The sequence below is a fragment of the Oncorhynchus nerka genome, linkage group LG20, assembly GCF_034236695.1.
Source record: "Oncorhynchus nerka isolate Pitt River linkage group LG20, Oner_Uvic_2.0, whole genome shotgun sequence".
Taxonomy (NCBI): Eukaryota; Metazoa; Chordata; class Actinopteri; order Salmoniformes; family Salmonidae; genus Oncorhynchus; species Oncorhynchus nerka.
The window spans coordinates 85,024,947-85,044,651 of NC_088415.1; the positions used below are offsets into that span (position 1 = coordinate 85,024,947).

Here is a 19,705-nt window from a genome sequence, read left to right on the forward strand (position 1 = left end):
AAGAGAGGATGTAAGCCTTAGAGGATGTAAACCTTAGAGGATGAAAGAGAGGATGTAAGCCTTAGAGGATGTAAGCCTTAGAGTATGTAAGCCTTAGAGGATGAAAGCCTTAGAGGATGAAAGAGAGGATGTAAGCCTTAGAGTATGTAAGCCTTAGAGGATGTAAGCCTTAGAGTATGTAAGCCTTAGAGGATGTAAGCCTTAGAGTATGTAAGCCTTAGAGTATGTAAGCCTTAGAGGATGTAAGCCTTAGAGGATGTAAGCCTTAGAGTATGTAAGCCTTAGAGGATGTAAGCCTTAGAGGATGTAAGCCTTAGAGTATGTAAGCCTTAGAGGATGTAAGAGAGGATGTAAACCTTAGAGGATGTAAACCTTAGAGGATGAAAGAGAGGATGTAAGCCTTAGAGGATGAAAGAGAGGATGTAAACCTTAGAGGATGAAAGATAGGATGTAAACCTTAGAGGATGTAAGCCTTAGAGGATGAAAGAGAGGATGTAAACCTTAGAGGATGAAAGAGAGGATGTAAACCTTAGAGGATGTAAGCCTTAGAGGATGTAAGCCTTAGAGGATGAAAGAGAGGATGTAAACCTTAGAGGATGTAAGCCTTAGAGGATGAAAGAGAGGATGTAAACCTTAGAGGATGAAAGAGAGGATGTAAACCTTAGAGGATGTAAGCCTTAGAGGATGAAAGAGAGGATGTAAACCTTAGAGGATGTAAGAGAGGATGAAAGCCTTAGAGGATGTAAGCCTTAGAGGATGTAAGCCTTAGAGGATGTAAGCCTTAGAGGATGTAAGCCTTAGAGGATGAAAGCCTTAGAGGATGTAAGCCTTAGAGGATGTAAGCCTTAGAGGATGTAAGCCTTAGAGGATGAAAGAGAGGATGTAAGCCTTAGAGGATGTAAGCCTTAGAGGATGTAAGCCTTAGAGGATGGAAAGAGAGGATGTAAGCCTTAGAGGATGAAAGAGAGGATGTAAGCCTTAGAGGATGTAAGCCTTAGAGGATGTAAGAGAGGATGTAAGCCTTAGAGTATGTAAGCCTTAGAGGATGAAAGAGAGGATGTAAACCTTAGAGGATGAAAGAGAGGATGTAAGCCTTAGAGTATGTAAGCCTTAGAGGATGTAAGCCTTAGAGGATGTAAGCCTTAGAGGATGTAAGAGAGGATGTAAGCCTTAGAGGATGGAAAGAGAGGATGTAAGCCTTAGAGGATGTAAACCTTAGAGGATGTAAGAGAGGATGAAAGCCTTAGAGGATGTAAGCCTTAGAGGATGTAAGCCTTAGAGGATGTAAGCCTTAGAGGATGAAAGCCTTAGAGGATGTAAGCCTTAGAGGATGTAAGCCTTAGAGGATGTAAGCCTTAGAGGATGAAAGAGAGGATGTAAGCCTTAGAGGATGTAAGCCTTAGAGGATGGAAAGAGAGGATGTAAGCCTTAGAGGATGTAAACCTTAGAGGATGTAAGAGAGGATGAAAGCCTTAGAGGATGTAAGCCTTAGAGGATGTAAGCCTTAGAGGATGTAAGCCTTAGAGGATGAAAGCCTTAGAGGATGTAAGCCTTAGAGGATGTAAGCCTTAGAGGATGTAAGCCTTAGAGGATGAAAGAGAGGATGTAAGCCTTAGAGGATGTAAGCCTTAGAGGATGTAAGCCTTAGAGGATGGAAAGAGAGGATGTAAGCCTTAGAGGATGAAAGAGAGGATGTAAGCCTTAGAGGATGTAAGCCTTAGAGGATGTAAGAGAGGATGTAAGCCTTAGAGTATGTAAGCCTTAGAGGATGTAAGCCTTAGAGGATGTAAGCCTTAGAGGATGTAAGCCTTAGAGGATGTAAGCCTTAGAGGATGTAAGAGAGGATGTAAGCCTTAGAGTATGTAAGCCTTAGAGGATGAAAGAGAGGATGTAAACCTTAGAGGATGAAAGAGAGGATGTAAGCCTTAGAGTATGTAAGCCTTAGAGGATGTAAGCCTTAGAGGATGAAAGCCTTAGAGGATGAAAGAGGGGATGTAAGCCTTAGAGTATGTAAGCCTTAGAGGATGTAAGAGAGGATGTAAACCTTAGAGGATGTAAACCTTAGAGGATGAAAGAGAGGATGTAAGCCTTAGAGGATGAAAGAGAGGATGTAAGCCTTAGAGGATGAAAGAGAGGATGTAAGCCTTAGAGGATGAAAGAGAGGATGTAAGCCTTAGAGGATGTAAGAGAGGATGTAAACCTTAGAGGATGAAAGAGAGGATGTAAACCTTAGAGGATGAAAGAGAGTATGTAAGCCTTAGAGGATGAAAGAGAGGATGTAAGCCTTAGAGTATGTAAGCCTTAGAGGATGTAAGAGAGTATGTAAGCCTTAGAGGATGTAAGCCTTAGAGTATGTAAGCCTTAGAGGATGAAAGCCTTAGAGGATGTAAGAGAGTATGTAAGCCTTAGAGGATGTAAGCCTTAGAGTATGTAAGCCTTAGAGTATGTAAGCCTTAGAGGATGTAAGAGAGGATGTAAACCTTAGAGGATGAAAGAGAGGATGTAAGCCTTAGAGGATGAAAGAGAGTATGTAAGAGAGGATGTAAGCCTTAGAGGATGTAAACCTTAGAGGATGAAAGAGAGGATGTAAGCCTTAGAGGATGTAAGCCTTAGAGTATGTAAGCCTTAGAGGATGAAAGCCTTAGAGGATGAAAGAGAGGATGTAAGCCTTAGAGTATGTAAGCCTTAGAGGATGTAAGCCTTAGAGTATGTAAGCCTTAGAGGATGTAAGCCTTAGAGTATGTAAGCCTTAGAGTATGTAAGCCTTAGAGGATGTAAGCCTTAGAGGATGTAAGCCTTAGAGTATGTAAGCCTTAGAGGATGTAAGCCTTAGAGGATGTAAGCCTTAGAGTATGTAAGCCTTAGAGGATGTAAGAGAGGATGTAAACCTTAGAGGATGTAAACCTTAGAGGATGAAAGAGAGGATGTAAGCCTTAGAGGATGAAAGAGAGGATGTAAACCTTAGAGGATGAAAGATAGGATGTAAACCTTAGAGGATGTAAGCCTTAGAGGATGAAAGAGAGGATGTAAACCTTAGAGGATGAAAGAGAGGATGTAAACCTTAGAGGATGTAAGCCTTAGAGGATGTAAGCCTTAGAGGATGAAAGAGAGGATGTAAACCTTAGAGGATGTAAGCCTTAGAGGATGAAAGAGAGGATGTAAACCTTAGAGGATGAAAGAGAGGATGTAAACCTTAGAGGATGTAAGCCTTAGAGGATGAAAGAGAGGATGTAAACCTTAGAGGATGAAAGAGAGGATGTAAACCTTAGAGGATGTAAGCCTTAGAGGATGAAAGAGAGGATGTAAACCTTAGAGGATGAAAGAGAGGATGTAAACCTTAGAGGATGAAAGAGAGGATGTAAGCCTTAGAGGATGTAAACCTTAGAGGATGAAAGAGAGGATGTAAACCTTAGAGGATGAAAGAGAGGATGTAAGCCTTAGGGGATGTAAGCCTTAGAGGATGTAAGAGAGGATGTAAGCCTTAGAGTATGTAAGCCTTAGAGGATGTAAGCCTTAGAGGATGTAAGCCTTAGAGGATGTAAGCCTTAGAGGATGTAAGAGAGGATGTAAGCCTTAGAGTATGTAAGCCTTAGAGGATGAAAGAGAGGATGTAAACCTTAGAGGATGAAAGAGAGGATGTAAGCCTTAGAGTATGTAAGCCTTAGAGGATGTAAGCCTTAGAGGATGAAAGCCTTAGAGGATGAAAGAGGGGATGTAAGCCTTAGAGTATGTAAGCCTTAGAGGATGTAAGAGAGGATGTAAACATCCTCTAAGGCTTACATACTCTCTTACATCCTCTAAGGCTTACATACTCTAAGGCTTACATCCTCTCTTTCATCCTCTAAGGCTTACATACTCTCTTTCATCCTCTAAGGTTTAGGAATTTAGGAATTAAAACGAGGCCTCAAATCTCGACAGGCTCTGTTCAAAAAAGCCAAATCACAAGGCCAGGCTGCTGTCAAGGCCAGTTTTATTTTGGCAGAAGAGATCGCTAAATCAGCCCGGCCATTTACGGAGGGGGATTTCATCAAAAACTGCATGATTAAAGTTTGTGACGAAGTTTGCCCAGAAAAAAGGCAACTCTTTTTAAATGTGAGTCTGAGCAGAAACACCATTGCCGAGAGAGTAGACCAGTTGTCCATCAATCTAAAAGAGCAGCTTGTGAAAAAGGGAAAAGATTTTATTGCATATTCCTTGGCTGTGGATGAGAGCACCGACATTTCTGACATTGCCCAGTTGTCAATTTTCATCCGCGGAGTGGACTCCAACCTAAGCGTGACAGAGGAGTTTTTGGCTTTACGTCCTATGCATGGCACAACTACGGGGCATGATTTGTATGAAGAGGTGTCAAGATGTGTAAATGAGATGGAGCTGCCTTGGGAAAAACTCGTGGGTTTGACAACCGACGGAGCACCTGCGATGTGTGGACACAGGAGCGGACTGGTGGCGAAGATACGGGAAAAGATGCAAGAGGAAAACGCGACAGGTGAGCTGACAGCTTATCATTGTATCATACACCAGGAAGCGTTGTGCGGTAAAGCCTTGAAAATGGAGCATGTAATGAGCATCATCACGCGCACAGTTAACTTTATCAGAGCCAAAGGTTTGAATCACCGCCAGTTCAAGGCATTTCTGACGGAGTTAGAAACGGAGCATGGTGATTTGCCTTATCACACAGAGGTGCGATGGCTAAGCCAGGGAAAGGTGCTTCAAAGATGTTTCGAGCTTCGTGAGGAGATTTGTCTGTTCTTGGACAGCAAAGGGAAAGACACAACACAACTCCGAGACGAAATGTTTCTGTGTGAAATGGCTTTTCTGTGTGACATTACGAGTCATCTGAATGCAATAAACTTGCAGCTGCAGGGTCGGGATCGTGTCATCTCTGATATGTACAGTACAGTGAAGGCATTTAAAACCAAACTGACTCTGTGGGAGACGCAGATGCGGAAAGAAAATTTGAGCCACTTTCCCAGCTGCCAGACCATGAAAGAGAAGCTCTCTACCAGTGCGTTCCCGAGCACACAGTTGGCTGATAAAATAGGTATGCTTGCCGCTGACTTTCGACGCCGATTTGCTGACTTTGAAGCACAAAAAAGCAGGTTGGAACTGCTCGGTAACCCATTTGCTGTTGACGTGGAAAGCTCACCACCAAACCTCCAAATGGAGTTGATTGACCTCCAATGCAATGATGCACTGAGGGCAAAATATGCGGCAGTGGGTGCTGCGGAGTTCGCCCGTTTCCTCCCGGCACAATGCCCCAGCTGCGCATCCAGGCTGCTCAAACGTTGTCTATGTTTGGCAGCACATACCTGTGTGAACAACTGTTTTCTTTGATGAACCTGAACAAAACATCACACAGAAGTCGACTTACTGCTGAACACCTCCACTCAATTCTGAGGATTTCTTCAGCTCAGAGCCTTACCCCGAACATTGATGAACTTGTGGAAAAGATGGGACACCACCAAGTATCACCCTCAACCTCAAACAAGTGAACATTACTGTGCAATCACATATTTAGAGTTTTTACTCAGTTCAAGTTTAAAAGTTAAAATTTAATATTTGTTTTCACTGCATGTTACTTCTCCTTAAACAAAGTGTTGTTTTTGATTAATAGATTTTTGCACTTTATTTTTTTGTATTTCAATCCAATTATATTTTAAAAATATTTCAGTTGAGTGGATGATAGAAAATTGCTATTATTGTTTTTTCTTTGAAGTAAATTTAGCCCACTTTTGCTAAAATAGAAAATATAGTCTACTGATGGTGCCTTGAATACCGGTTTCTTTCATTTAATGTTCATGTTATGGGGATATTTATATAAAGGAAATTTGTCTTTTGTGTCTGTTGAAAATTAAAGATTACTGACAGAGCCATAAGAAAATATTGCTTTATTTATCTGATCATATTGTAATATATTTGTTAGGTTTTCAGTAGGTTCAATTAGGTTCACTAGACTATATGCGTCATTTAAAAATTTTTCAATGAACATTCGAACAGTCCGGCCCTCGTCTTGTAGCTGATTTTTTTAGAGGCTTACATCCTCTAAAACCTTCCGTTTTGCCATTTTTGATGGGTATCTGAAAGTTAATTTTACTGTGATGCTGACGACTGCTGTGCCAATAAATATTGAAATGAAGCAGCCTACTGCTCGGTGCGTCACCTTTGCATTGTGGGAAATGTAGTATTGGTGCGTGTAAAAGATCTGCGGGCTGCCGGCTTGCTGCGGGCCGGTTCTAATAATAAATCAAGATCATCCCAGGGGCCGTAAAAAACCTTCTTGCGGGCCGGATGTGGCCCGCGGGCCTTGACTCTGACATATGTGCCTTAGAGGATGTAAGCCTTAGAGGATGTAAACCTTAGAGGATGAAAGAGAGGATGTAAACCTTAGAGGATGTAAGCCTTAGAGTATGTAAGCCTTAGAGGATGAAAGAGAGGTTGTAAACCTTAGAGGATGTAAGCCTTAGAGGATGAAAGAGAGGTTGTAAACCTTAGAGTATGTAAGCCTTAGAGGATGAAAGAGAGGATGTAAGCCTTAGAGGATGTAAGCCTTAGAGTATGTAAGCCTTAGAGGATGAAAGAGAGGTTGTAAACCTTAGAGGATGTAAGCCTTAGAGGATGTAAGCCTTAGAGGATGAAAGAGAGGATGTAAGCCTTAGAGGATGTAAGCCTTAGAGGATGAAAGAGAGGATGTAAGCCTTAGAGAATGAAAGAGAGGATGTAAACCTTAGAGGATGAAAGAGAGGATGTAAGCCTTAGAGGATGAAAGAGAGGATGTAAGCCTTAGAGGATGAAAGAGAGGATGTAAGCCTTAGAGGATGGAAAGAGAGGATGTAAGCCTTAGAGGATGAAAGAGAGGATGTAAACCTTAGAGGATGTAAGCCTTAGAGGATGGAAAGAGAGGATGTAAGCCTTGGAGGATGTAAACCTTAGAGGATGTAAGAGAGGATGTAAGCCTTAGAGGATGGAAAGAGAGGATGTAAGCCTTAGAGGATGTAAACCTTAGAGGATGTAAGAGAGGATGTAAGCCTTAGAGGATGAAAGAGAGGATGTAAACCTTAGAGGATGTACGCCTTAGAGGATGTAAGAGAGGATGAAAGCCTTAGAGGATGGAAAGAGAGGATGTAAGCCTTAGAGGATGGAAAGAGATGATGTAAGCCTTAGAGGATGTAAACCTTAGAGGATGAAAGAGAGGATGTAAGCCTTAGAGGATGTAAACCTTAGAGGATGAAAGAGAGGATGTAAGCCTTAGAGGATGAAAGAGAGGATGTAAACCTTAGAGGATGTGCGCCTTAGAGGATGTAAGAGAGGATGAAAGCCTTAGAGGATGTAAGCCTTAGAGGATGAAAGCCTTAGAGGATGTAAGCCTTAGAGGATGTAAGCCTTAGAGGATGAAAGCCTTAGAGGATGTAAGCCTTAGAGGATGTAAGAGAGGATGTAAACCTTAGAGGATGTAAGCCTTAGAGGATGTAAGCCTTAGAGGATGTAAACCTTAGAGGATGAAAGCCTTAGAGGATGTAAGCCTTAGAGGATGTAAGAGAGGATGTAAACCTTAGAGGATGAAAGAGAGGATGTAAGCCTTAGAGGATGTACGCCTTAGAGGATGTAAGCCTTAGAGGATGTAAGCCTTAGAGGATGAAAGCCTTAGAGGATGAAAGCCTTAGAGGATGTAAGCCTTAGAGGATGTAAGCCTTAGAGGATGTAAGCCTTAGAGGATGGAAAGAGAGGATGTAAGCCTTAGAGGATGAAAGAGAGGATGTAAGCCTTAGAGGATGAAAGAGAGGATGTAAGCCTTAGAGGATGTAAGAGAGGATGTAAGCCTTAGAGGATGTACGCCTTAGAGGATGTAAGAGAGGATGTAAGCCTTAGAGGATGTAAGAGAGGATGTAAGCCTTAGAGGATGTAAGAGAGGATGTAAGCCTTAGAGGATGTAAGAGAGGATGTAAGCCTTAGAGGATGTACGCCTTAGAGGATGTAAGAGAGGATGTAAGCCTTAGAGGATGTAAGCCTTAGAGGATGAAAGAGAGGATATAAGCCTTAGAGGATGAAAGAGAGGATGTAAGCCTTAGAGGATGTAAGAGAGGATGTAAGCCTTAGAGGATGTACGCATATAGAGGATGTAAAGAGGATGTAAGCCTTAGAGGATGTAAGCCTTAGAGGATGTAAGAGAGGATGTAAGCCTTAGAGGATGTAAGAGAGGATGTAAGCCTTAGAGGATGAAAGAGAGGATGTAAGCCTTAGAGGATGTAAGAGAGGATGTAAGCCTTAGAGGATGAAAGAGAGGATGTAAGAGAGGATGTAAGCCTTAGAGGATGAAAGAGAGGATGTAAGCCTTAGAGGATGTAAGAGAGGATGTAAGCCTTAGAGGATGTAAGAGAGGATGTAAGCCTTAGAGGATGTAAGAGAGGATGTAAGCCTTAGAGGATGTACGCCTTAGAGGATGAAAAAGAGAGGATGTAAGCCTTAGAGGATGTAAGAGAGGATGTAAGCCTTAGAGGATGTACGCCTTAGAGGATGTAAGAGAGGATGTAAGCCTTAGAGGATGTAAGCCTTAGAGTATGTAAGGCTTAGAGGATATAAGCCTTAGAGGATGAAAGAGAGGATGTAAGCCTTAGAGGATGTAAGCCTTAGAGGATGTAAGCCTTAGAGGATGGAAAGAGAGGATGTAAGCCTTAGAGGATGTAAACCTTAGAGGATGTAAGAGAGGATATAAGCCTTAGAGGATGGAAAGAGAGGATGTAAGCCTTAGAGGATGTAAACCTTAGAGGATGTAAGAGAGGATGTAAGCCTTAGAGGATGAAAGAGAGGATGTAAACCTTAGAGGATGTACGCCTTAGAGGATGTAAGAGAGGATGAAAGCCTTAGAGGATGGAAAGAGAGGATGTAAGCCTTAGAGGATGGAAAGAGAGGATGTAAGCCTTAGAGGATGTAAACCTTAGAGGATGAAAGAGAGGATGTAAGCCTTAGAGGATGTAAACCTTAGAGGATGAAAGAGAGGATGTAAGCCTTAGAGGATGAAAGAGAGGATGTAAACCTTAGAGGATGTACGCCTTAGAGGATGTAAGAGAGGATGAAAGCCTTAGAGGATGTAAGCCTTAGAGGATGAAAGCCTTAGAGGATGTAAGCCTTAGAGGATGTAAGCCTTAGAGGATGAAAGCCTTAGAGGATGTAAGCCTTAGAGGATGTAAGAGAGGATGTAAACCTTAGAGGATGTAAGCCTTAGAGGATGTAAGCCTTAGAGGATGTAAACCTTAGAGGATGAAAGCCTTAGAGGATGTAAGCCTTAGAGGATGTAAGAGAGGATGTAAACCTTAGAGGATGAAAGAGAGGATGTAAGCCTTAGAGGATGTACGCCTTAGAGGATGTAAGCCTTAGAGGATGTAAGCCTTAGAGGATGTAAGCCTTAGAGGATGTAAGCCTTAGAGGATGTAAGCCTTAGAGGATGGAAAGAGAGGATGTAAGCCTTAGAGGATAAAAGCCTTAGAGGATGTAAGCCTTAGAGGATGTAAGCCTTAGAGGATGTAAGCCTTAGAGGATGTAAGAGAGGATGTAAGCCTTAGAGGATGAAAGAGAGGATGTAAGCCTTAGAGGATGAAAGAGAGGATGTAAGCCTTAGAGGATGAAAGAGAGGATGTAAACCTTAGAGGATGTGCGCCTTAGAGGATGTAAGAGAGGATGAAAGCCTTAGAGGATGTAAGCCTTAGAGGATGAAAGCCTTAGAGGATGTAAGCCTTAGAGGATGTAAGCCTTAGAGGATGAAAGCCTTAGAGGATGTAAGCCTTAGAGGATGTAAGAGAGGATGTAAACCTTAGAGGATGTAAGCCTTAGAGGATGTAAGCCTTAGAGGATGTAAACCTTAGAGGATGAAAGCCTTAGAGGATGTAAGCCTTAGAGGATGTAAGAGAGGATGTAAACCTTAGAGGATGAAAGAGAGGATGTAAGCCTTAGAGGATGTACGCCTTAGAGGATGTAAGCCTTAGAGGATGTAAGCCTTAGAGGATGAAAGCCTTAGAGGATGTAAGCCTTAGAGGATGTAAGCCTTAGAGGATGTAAGCCTTAGAGGATGGAAAGAGAGGATGTAAGCCTTAGAGGATAAAAGCCTTAGAGGATGTAAGCCTTAGAGGATGTAAGCCTTAGAGGATGTAAGCCTTAGAGGATGTAAGAGAGGATGTAAGCCTTAGAGGATGAAAGAGAGGATGTAAGCCTTAGAGGATGAAAGAGAGGATGTAAGCCTTAGAGGATGTAGAGAGGATGTAAGCCTTAGAGGATGCCTTAGAGGAAGAGAGGATGTAAGCCTTAGAGGATGTAAGAGAGGATGTAAGCCTTAGAGGATGTAAGAGAGGATGTAAGCCTTAGAGGATGTAAGCCTTAGAGGATGTACGCCTTAGAGGATGTAAGAGAGGATGTAAGCCTTAGAGGATGTAAGCCTTAGAGGATGAAAGAGAGGATATAAGCCTTAGAGGATGAAAGAGAGGATGTAAGCCTTAGAGGATGTAAGAGAGGATGTAAGCCTTAGAGGATGTACGCCTTAGAGGATGTAAGAGAGGATGTAAGCCTTAGAGGATGTAAGCCTTAGAGGATGTAAGAGAGGATGTAAGCCTTAGAGGATGTAAGAGAGGATGTAAGCCTTAGAGGATGAAAGAGAGGATGTAAGCCTTAGAGGATGTAAGAGAGGATGTAAGCCTTAGAGGATGAAAGAGAGGATGTAAGAGAGGATGTAAGCCTTAGAGGATGTAAGAGAGGATGTAAGCCTTAGAGGATGTAAGAGAGGATGTAAGCCTTAGAGGATGTAAGAGAGGATGTAAGCCTTAGAGGATGTACGCCTTAGAGGATGAAAGAGAGGATGTAAGCCTTAGAGGATGTAAGAGAGGATGTAAGCCTTAGAGGATGTACGCCTTAGAGGATGTAAGAGAGGATGTAAGCCTTAGAGGATGTAAGCCTTAGAGTATGTAAGGCTTAGAGGATATAAGCCTTAGAGGATGAAAGAGAGGATGTAAGCCTTAGAGGATGTAAGCCTTAGAGGATGTAAGCCTTAGAGGATGGAAAGAGAGGATGTAAGCCTTAGAGGATGTAAACCTTAGAGGATGTAAGAGAGGATATAAGCCTTAGAGGATGGAAAGAGAGGATGTAAGCCTTAGAGGATGTAAACCTTAGAGGATGTAAGAGAGGATGTAAGCCTTAGAGGATGAAAGAGAGGATGTAAACCTTAGAGGATGTACGCCTTAGAGGATGTAAGAGAGGATGAAAGCCTTAGAGGATGGAAAGAGAGGATGTAAGCCTTAGAGGATGGAAAGAGAGGATGTAAGCCTTAGAGGATGTAAACCTTAGAGGATGAAAGAGAGGATGTAAGCCTTAGAGGATAGAGGATGTAAACCTTAGAGGGATAGAGGAAAGAGAGGATGTAAGCCTTAGAGGATGAAAGAGAGGATGTAAACCTTAGAGGATGTACGCCTTAGAGGATGTAAGAGAGGATGAAAGCCTTAGAGGGATGAAAGCCTTAGAGGATGTAAGCCTTAGAGGATGTAAGCCTTAGAGGATGAAAGCCTTAGAGGATGTAAGCCTTAGAGGATGTAAGAGAGGATGTAAACCTTAGAGGATGTAAGCCTTAGAGGATGTAAGCCTTAGAGGATGTAAACCTTAGAGGATGAAAGCCTTAGAGGATGTAAGCCTTAGAGGATGTAAACCTTAGAGGATGAAAGAGAGGATGTAAGCCTTAGAGGATGTAAGCCTTAGAGGGATAGAGGATGAAAGCCTTAGAGGATGTAAGCCTTAGAGGATTAGAGGATGTAAGCCTTAGAGGATGAAAGAGAGGATGTAAGCCTTAGAGGATGTAAGCCTTAGAGGATGTAAGCCTTAGAGGGAGAGAGGTAAGCCTTAGAGGATGAAAGAGAGGATGTAAGCCTTAGAGGATGTAAGCCTTAGAGGATGAAAGAGAGGATGTAAGCCTTAGAGGATGTAAGCCTAGAGGATGTAGAGGATGTTAGAGGATGAAAGAGAGGATGTAAGCCTTAGAGGATGACGCCTTAGAGGAGAGGATGTAAGCCTTAGAGGATGTAAGCCTTAGAGGATGAGAGGATGTAAGCCTTAGAGGATGAAAGAGAGGATGTAAGCCTTAGAGGATGTATGAGAGGATGTAAGCCTTAGAGGATGTACGCCTTAGAGGATGTAAGAGAGGATGTAAGCCTTAGAGGATGTAAGCCTTAGAGGATGAAAGAGAGGATGTAAGCCTTAGAGGATGTAAGCCTTAGAGGATGAAAGAGAGGATGTAAGCCTTAGAGGATGAAAGAGAGGATGTAAACCTTAGAGGATGTAAGCCTTAGAGGATGGAAAGAGAGGATGTAAGCCTTGGAGGATGTAAACCTTAGAGGATGTAAGAGAGGATGTAAGCCTTAGAGGATGTAAGAGAGGATGTAAGCCTTAGAGGATGAAAGAGAGGATGTAAACCTTAGAGGATGTACGCCTTAGAGGATGTAAGAGAGGATGAAAGCCTTAGAGGATGGAAAGAGAGGATGTAAGCCTTAGAGGATGGAAAGAGAGGATGTAAGCCTTAGAGGATGTAAACCTTAGAGGATGAAAGAGAGGATGTAAGCCTTAGAGGATGTAAACCTTAGAGGATGAAAGAGAGGATGTAAGCCTTAGAGGATGAAAGAGAGGATGTAAACCTTAGAGGATGTGCGCCTTAGAGGATGTAAGAGAGGATGAAAGCCTTAGAGGATGTAAGCCTTAGAGGATGAAAGCCTTAGAGGATGTAAGCCTTAGAGGATGTAAGCCTTAGAGGATGAAAGCCTTAGAGGATGTAAGCCTTAGAGGATGAGAGGATGTAAACCTTAGAGGATGTAAGCCTTAGAGGATGTAAGCCTTAGAGGATGTAAGCCTTAGAGGATGAAAGCCTTAGAGGATGTAAGCCTTAGAGGATGTAAGAGAGGATGTAAACCTTAGAGGATGAAAGAGAGGATGTAAGCCTTAGAGGATGAAAGCCTTAGAGGATGTAAGCCTTAGAGGATGTAAGCCTTAGAGGATGAAAGCCTTAGAGGATGAAAGCCTTAGAGGATGTAAGCCTTAGAGGATGTAAGCCTTAGAGGATGGAAAGAGAGGATGTAAGCCTTAGAGGATAAAAGCCTTAGAGGATGTAAGCCTTAGAGGATGTAAGCCTTAGAGGATGTAAGCCTTAGAGGATGTAAGAGAGGATGTAAGCCTTAGAGGATGAAAGAGAGGATGTAAGCCTTAGAGGATGAAAGAGGATGTAAGCCTTAGAGGATGTAAGAGAGGATGTAAGCCTTAGAGGATGTAAGGAGAGGATGTAAGCCTTAGAGGATGTAAGAGAGGATGTAAGCCTTAGAGGATGTAAGAGAGGATGTAAGCCTAGAGGATAGAGGATGTAAGAGAGGATGTAAGCCTTAGAGGATGCCTTAGAGGATGTAAGCCTTAGAGGATGAAAGAGAGGATATAAGCCTTAGAGGATGAAAGAGAGGATGTAAGCCTTAGAGGATGTAAGAGAGGATGTAAGCCTTAGAGGATGTAAGCCTTAGAGGATGAAAGAGAGGATGTAAGCCTTAGAGGATGTAAGCCTTAGAGGATGTAAGAGAGGATGTAAGCCTTAGAGGATGTAAGAGAGGATGTAAGCCTTAGAGGATGAAAGAGAGGATGTAAGCCTTAGAGGATGTAAGAGAGGATGTAAGCCTTAGAGGATGAAAGAGAGGATGTAAAGAGAGGATGTAAGCCTTAGAGGATGAAAGAGAGGATGTAAGCCTTAGAGGATGTAAGAGAGGATGTAAGCCTTAGAGGATGTAAGAGAGGATGTAAGCCTTAGAGGATGTAAGCCTTAGAGGATGAAAGAGAGGATGTAAGCCTTAGAGGATGTAAGCCTTAGAGGATGTAAGCCTTAGAGGATGTAAGCCTTAGAGGATGTAAGAGAGGATGTAAGCCTTAGAGGATGTAAGCCTTAGAGTATGTAAGCCTTAGAGGATATAAGCCTTAGAGGATGAAAGAGAGGATGTAAGCCTTAGAGGATGTAAGCCTTAGAGGATGTAAGCCTTAGAGGATGAAAGAGAGGATGTAAGCCTTAGAGGATGTAAACCTTAGAGGATGTAAGAGAGGATATAAGCCTTAGAGGATGGAAAGAGAGGATGTAAGCCTTAGAGGATGTAAACCTTAGAGGATGTAAGAGAGGATGTAAGCCTTAGAGGATGAAAGAGAGGATGTAAACCTTAGAGGATGTAAGCCTTAGAGGATGTAAGAGAGGATGTAAGCCTTAGAGGATGGAAAGAGAGGATGTAAGCCTTAGAGGATGGAAAGAGAGGATGTAAGCCTTAGAGGATGTAAACCTTAGAGGATGAAAAGAGGATGTAAGCCTTAGAGGATGTAAGCCTTAGAGGATGAAAGAGAGGATGTAAGCCTTAGAGGATGTAAGCCTTAGAGGATGTAAGAGAGGATGTAAGCCTTAGAGGATGTAAGAGAGGATGAAAGCCTTAGAGGATGTAAGCCTTAGAGGATGTAAGCCTTAGAGGATGAAAGCCTTAGAGGATGTAAGCCTTAGAGGATGAAGAGAGGATGTAAACCTTAGAGGATGTAAGCCTTAGAGGATGTAAGCCTTAGAGGATGTAAACCTTAGAGGATGAAAGCCTTAGAGGATGTAAGCTTAGAGGATAGAGGATGTAAGAGAGGATGTAAACCTTAGAGGATGAAAGAGAGGATGTAAGCCTTAGAGGATGTAAGCCTTAGAGGATGTAAGCCTTAGAGGATGGAAAGAGAGGATGTAAGCCTTAGAGGATGTAAGCCTTAGAGGATGTAAGAGAGGATGTAAGCCTTAGAGGATGAAAGAGAGGATGTAAACCTTAGAGGATAAAAGCCTTAGAGGATGTAAGCCTTAGAGGATGTAAGCCTTAGAGGATGGAAAGAGAGGATGTAAGCCTTAGAGGATGAAAGAGAGGATGTAAGCCTTAGAGGATGTAAGCCTTAGAGGATTAGAGGATGTAAGAGAGGATGTAAGCCTTAGAGGATGTAAACCTTAGAGGATGAAAGAGAGGATGTAAGCCTTAGAGGATGAAAGAGAGGATGTAAACCTTAGAGGATGTAAGCCTTAGAGGATGTAAGAGAGGATGAAAGCCTTAGAGGATGTAAGCCTTAGAGGATGAAAGCCTTAGAGGATGTAAGCCTTAGAGGATGTAAGCCTTAGAGGATGAAAGCCTTAGAGGATGTAAGCCTTAGAGGATGTAAGAGAGGATGTAAACCTTAGAGGATGTAAGCCTTAGAGGATGTAAGCCTTAGAGGATGTAAACCTTAGAGGATGAAAGCCTTAGAGGATGTAAGCCTTAGAGGATGTAAGAGAGGATGTAAACCTTAGAGGATGAAAGAGAGGATGTAAGCCTTAGAGGATGTATAAGCCTTAGAGGATGTAAGCCTTAGAGGATGTAAGCCTTAGAGGATGAAAGCCTTAGAGGATGTAAGCCTTAGAGGATGTAAGCCTTAGAGGATGTAAGCCTTAGAGGATGGAAAGAGAGGATGTAAGCCTTAGAGGATAAAAGCCTTAGAGGATGTAAGCCTTAGAGGATGTAAGCCTTAGAGGATGTAAGCCTTAGAGGATGTAAGAGAGGATGTAAGCCTTAGAGGATGAAAGAGAGGATGTAAGCCTTAGAGGATGAAAGAGAGGATGTAAGCCTTAGAGGATGTAAGAGAGGATGTAAGCCTTAGAGGATGTAAGCCTTAGAGGATGTAAGAGAGGATGTAAGCCTTAGAGGATGTAAGAGAGGATGTAAGCCTTAGAGGATGTAAGAGAGGATGTAAGCCTTAGAGGATGTAAGAGAGGATGTAAGCCTTAGAGGATGTAAGCCTTAGAGGATGTAAGAGAGGATGTAAGCCTTAGAGGATGTAAGCCTTAGAGGATGAAAGAGAGGATATAAGCCTTAGAGGATGAAAGAGAGGATGTAAGCCTTAGAGGATGTAAGAGAGGATGTAAGCCTTAGAGGATGTAAGCCTTAGAGGATGTAAGAGAGGATGTAAGCCTTAGAGGATGTAAGCCTTAGAGGATGTAAGAGAGGATGTAAGCCTTAGAGGATGTAAGAGAGGATGTAAGCCTTAGAGGATGAAAGAGAGGATGTAAGCCTTAGAGGATGTAAGAGAGGATGTAAGCCTTAGAGGATGAAAGAGAGGATGTAAGAGAGGATGTAAGCCTTAGAGGATGTAAGAGAGGATGTAAGCCTTAGAGGATGTAAGAGAGGATGTAAGCCTTAGAGGATGTAAGAGAGGATGTAAGCCTTAGAGGATGTAAGCCCTAGAGGATGAAAGAGAGGATGTAAGCCTTAGAGGATGTAAGAGAGGGTAAGCCTTAGAGGATGTAGGGAGCCTTAGAGGATGTAAGAGAGGATGTAAGCCTTAGAGGATGTAAGCCTTAGAGGTAAGCCTTAGAGGATGTAAGCCTTAGAGGATGAAAGAGAGGATGTAAGCCTTAGAGGATGTAAAAGAGGATGAAAAGCCTTAGAGGATGTAAGCCTTTAGAGGATGAAAGAAGGATGTAAGCCTTAGAGGATGTAAACCTTAGAGGATGTAAGAGAGGATGTAAGCCTTAGAGGATGAAAGAGAGGATGTAAACCTTAGAGGATGTAAGCCTTAGAGGATGTAAGAGGATGAAAGCCTTAGAGGATGGAAAGAGAGGATGTAAGCCTTAGAGGATGAAAGAGAGGATGTAAGCCTTAGAGGATGTAAACCTTAGAGGATGAAAGAGAGGATGTAAACCTTAGAGGATGTAGAGGATGTTAGAGGATGAAAGAGAGGATGTAAGCCTTAGAGGATGAAAGCCTTAGAGGATGTAAGCCTTAGAGGATGTAAGCCTTAGAGGATGAAAGAGAGGATGTAAGCCTTAGAGGCCTTAGAGGATGTAAACCTTAGAGGATGTAGAGGATGTAAGCCTTAGAGGATGTAAACCTTAGAGGATGTAAGCCTTAGAGGATGTAAGCCTTAGAGGAGAGAGGATGTAAAAGAGGATGAAAGAGAGGATGTAAGCCTTAGAGGATAGAGAGGATGTAAGCCTTAGAGGATGTAAGCCTTAGAGGATGAAAGCCTTAGAGGATGAAAGCCTTAGAGGATGTAAGCCTTAGAGGATGAAAGAGAGGATGTAAGCCTTAGAGGATAAAAGCCTTAGAGGATGTAAGCCTTAGAGGATGTAAGCCTTAGAGGATGTAAGCCTTAGAGGATGTAAGAGAGGATGTAAGCCTTAGAGGATGAAAGAGAGGATGTAAGCCTTAGAGGATGAAAGAGAGGATGTAAGCCTTAGAGGATGTAGAGGCCTTAGAGGATGTAAGAGAGGATGCCTTAGAGGATGTTAGAGGATGTAAGCCTTAGAGGATGTAAGAGAGGATGTAAGCCTTAGAGGATGGAAAGAGAGGATGTAAGCCTTAGAGGATGTACGCCTTAGAGGATGTAAGAGAGGATGTAAGCCTTAGAGGATGTAAGCCTTAGAGGATGAAAGAGAGGATATAAGCCTTAGAGGATGAAAGAGAGGATGTAAGCCTTAGAGGATGTAAGAGAGGATGTAAGCCTTAGAGGATGTAAGCCTTAGAGGATGTAAGAGAGGATGTAAGCTTAGAGGATTAGAGGATGTAAGCCTTAGAGGATGTAAGAGAGGATGTAAGCCTTAGAGGATGTAAGAGAGGATGTAAGCCTTAGAGGATGTAAGAGAGGATGTAAGCCTTAGAGGATGAAAGAGAGGATGTAAGCCTTAGAGGATGTAAGAGAGGATGTAAGCCTTAGAGGATGAAAGAGAGGATGTAAGAGAGGATGTAAGCCTTAGAGGATGCCTTAGAGGAAGAGAGGATGTAAGCCTTAGAGGATGAAAGAGAGGATGTAAGCCTTAGAGGATTAGAGGATGTAAGCCTTAGAGGATGTAAGCCTTAGAGGATGTAAACCTTAGAGGATGAAAGAGAGGATGTAAGCCTTAGAGGATGTAAAGAGGATGTAAGCCTTAGAGGATGAAAGAGAGGATGTAAACCTTAGAGGATGTAAGCCTTAGAGGATGAAAGAGATGTAAACCTTAGAGGATGTAAGCCTTAGAGGATGAAAGAGAGGATGTAAGCCTTAGAGGATGTAAGCCTTAGAGGATGTAAGCCTTAGAGGATGAAAGAGAGGATGTAAACCTTAGAGGATGTAAGGATGTAAGCCTTAGAGGATGTAAGCCTTAGAGGATGAAAGAGAGGATGTAAGCCTTAGAGGATGTAAGCCTTAGAGGATGAAAAGAGAGGATGTAAGCCTTAGAGGATGAAAGAGAGGATGTAAACCTTAGAGGATGAAAGAGAGGATGTAAGCCTTAGAGGATGAAAGCCTTAGAGGATGTAAGCCTTAGAGGAGAGGATGTAAGAGAGGATGTAAGCCTTAGAGGATGTAAGCCTTAGAGGATGAAAGAGAGGATGTAAGCCTTAGAGGATAGAGGATGTAAAGCCTTAGAGGATGTAAGCCTTAGAGGATGTAAAGAGAGGATGTAAGCCTTAGAGGATGTAAGCCTTAGAGGATGTAAGAGAGGATGTAAGCCTTAGAGGATGAAAAAGAGAGGATGTAAGCCTTAGAGGATGTAAACCTTAGAGGATGTAAGAGAGGATGTAAGCCTTAGAGGATGAAAGAGAGGATGTAAACCTTAGAGGATGTAAGCCTTAGAGGATGTAAGAGAGGATGAAAGCCTTAGAGGATGGAAAGAGAGGATGTAAGCCTTAGAGGATGGAAAGAGAGGATGTAAGCCTTAGAGGATGTAAACCTTAGAGGATGAAAAGAGAGGATGTAAGCCTTAGAGGATGTAAACCTTAGAGGATGAAAGAGAGGATGTAAGCCTTAGAGGATGAAAGAGAGGATGTAAACCTTAGAGGATTAAGCCTTAGAGGATGGAAAGAGAGGATGAAAGCCTTAGAGGATGTAAGCCTTAGAGGATGAAAGCCTTAGAGGATGTAAGCCTTAGAGGATGTAAGCCTTAGAGGATGAAAGCCTTAGAGGATGTAAGCCTTAGAGGATGTAAGAGAGGAGCCTTAGAGGATGTAAGCCTTAGAGGATGTAAGCCTTAGAGGATGAAAGCCTTAGAGGATGAAAGCCTTAGAGGATGTAAGCCTTAGAGGATGTAAGAGAGGATGCCTTAGAGGATGAAAGAGAGGATGTAAAGCCTTAGAGGATGTAAGCCTTAGAGGATGTAAGCCAGAGGATTAGAGGATGGTTTTAGAGGATGAAAGCCTTAGAGGATGAAAGCCTTAGAGGATGAAAGAGAGGAGCCTTAGAGGATGGAAAGAGAGGATGTAAGCCTTAGAGGATAAAAGCCTTAGAGGATGTAAGCCTTAGAGGATGTAAGCCTTAGAGGATGTAAGCCTTAGAGGATGTAAGAGAGGATGTAAGCCTTAGAGGATGAAAGAGAGGATGTAAGCCTTAGAGGATGAAAGAGAGGATGTAAGCCTTAGAGGATGTAAGAGAGGATGTAAGCCTTAGAGGATGTACGCCTTAGAGGATGTAAGAGAGGATGTAAGCCTTAGAGGATGTAAGAGAGGATGTAAGCCTTAGAGGATGTAAGAGAGGATGTAAGCCTTAGAGGATGAAAGAGAGGATGTAAGCCTTAGAGGATGTAAGCCTTAGAGGATGTAGAGGATGTAAGCCTTAGAGGATGTAAGCCTTAGAGGATGAAAGAGAGGATATAAGCCTTAGAGGATGAAAGAGAGGATGTAAGCCTTAGAGCCTTAGAGGATGT

The 19,705-nt window shown here is 42.6% G+C and overlaps 1 protein-coding gene across 1 annotated transcript in view; it reads left to right on the forward strand.

The window, feature by feature from the left end:
* Positions 1-19,705, forward strand: part of LOC115101598 (potassium channel subfamily T member 2) — a gene marked incomplete at its 5' end in the record, with an annotated part of 95,964 nt that overhangs the window by 41,599 nt on the left and 34,660 nt on the right. The window contains 1 exon segment of the mRNA XM_065006091.1: positions 5,998-6,012. Within this exon segment, the coding sequence (XP_064862163.1) occupies positions 5,998-6,012 (15 nt within the window).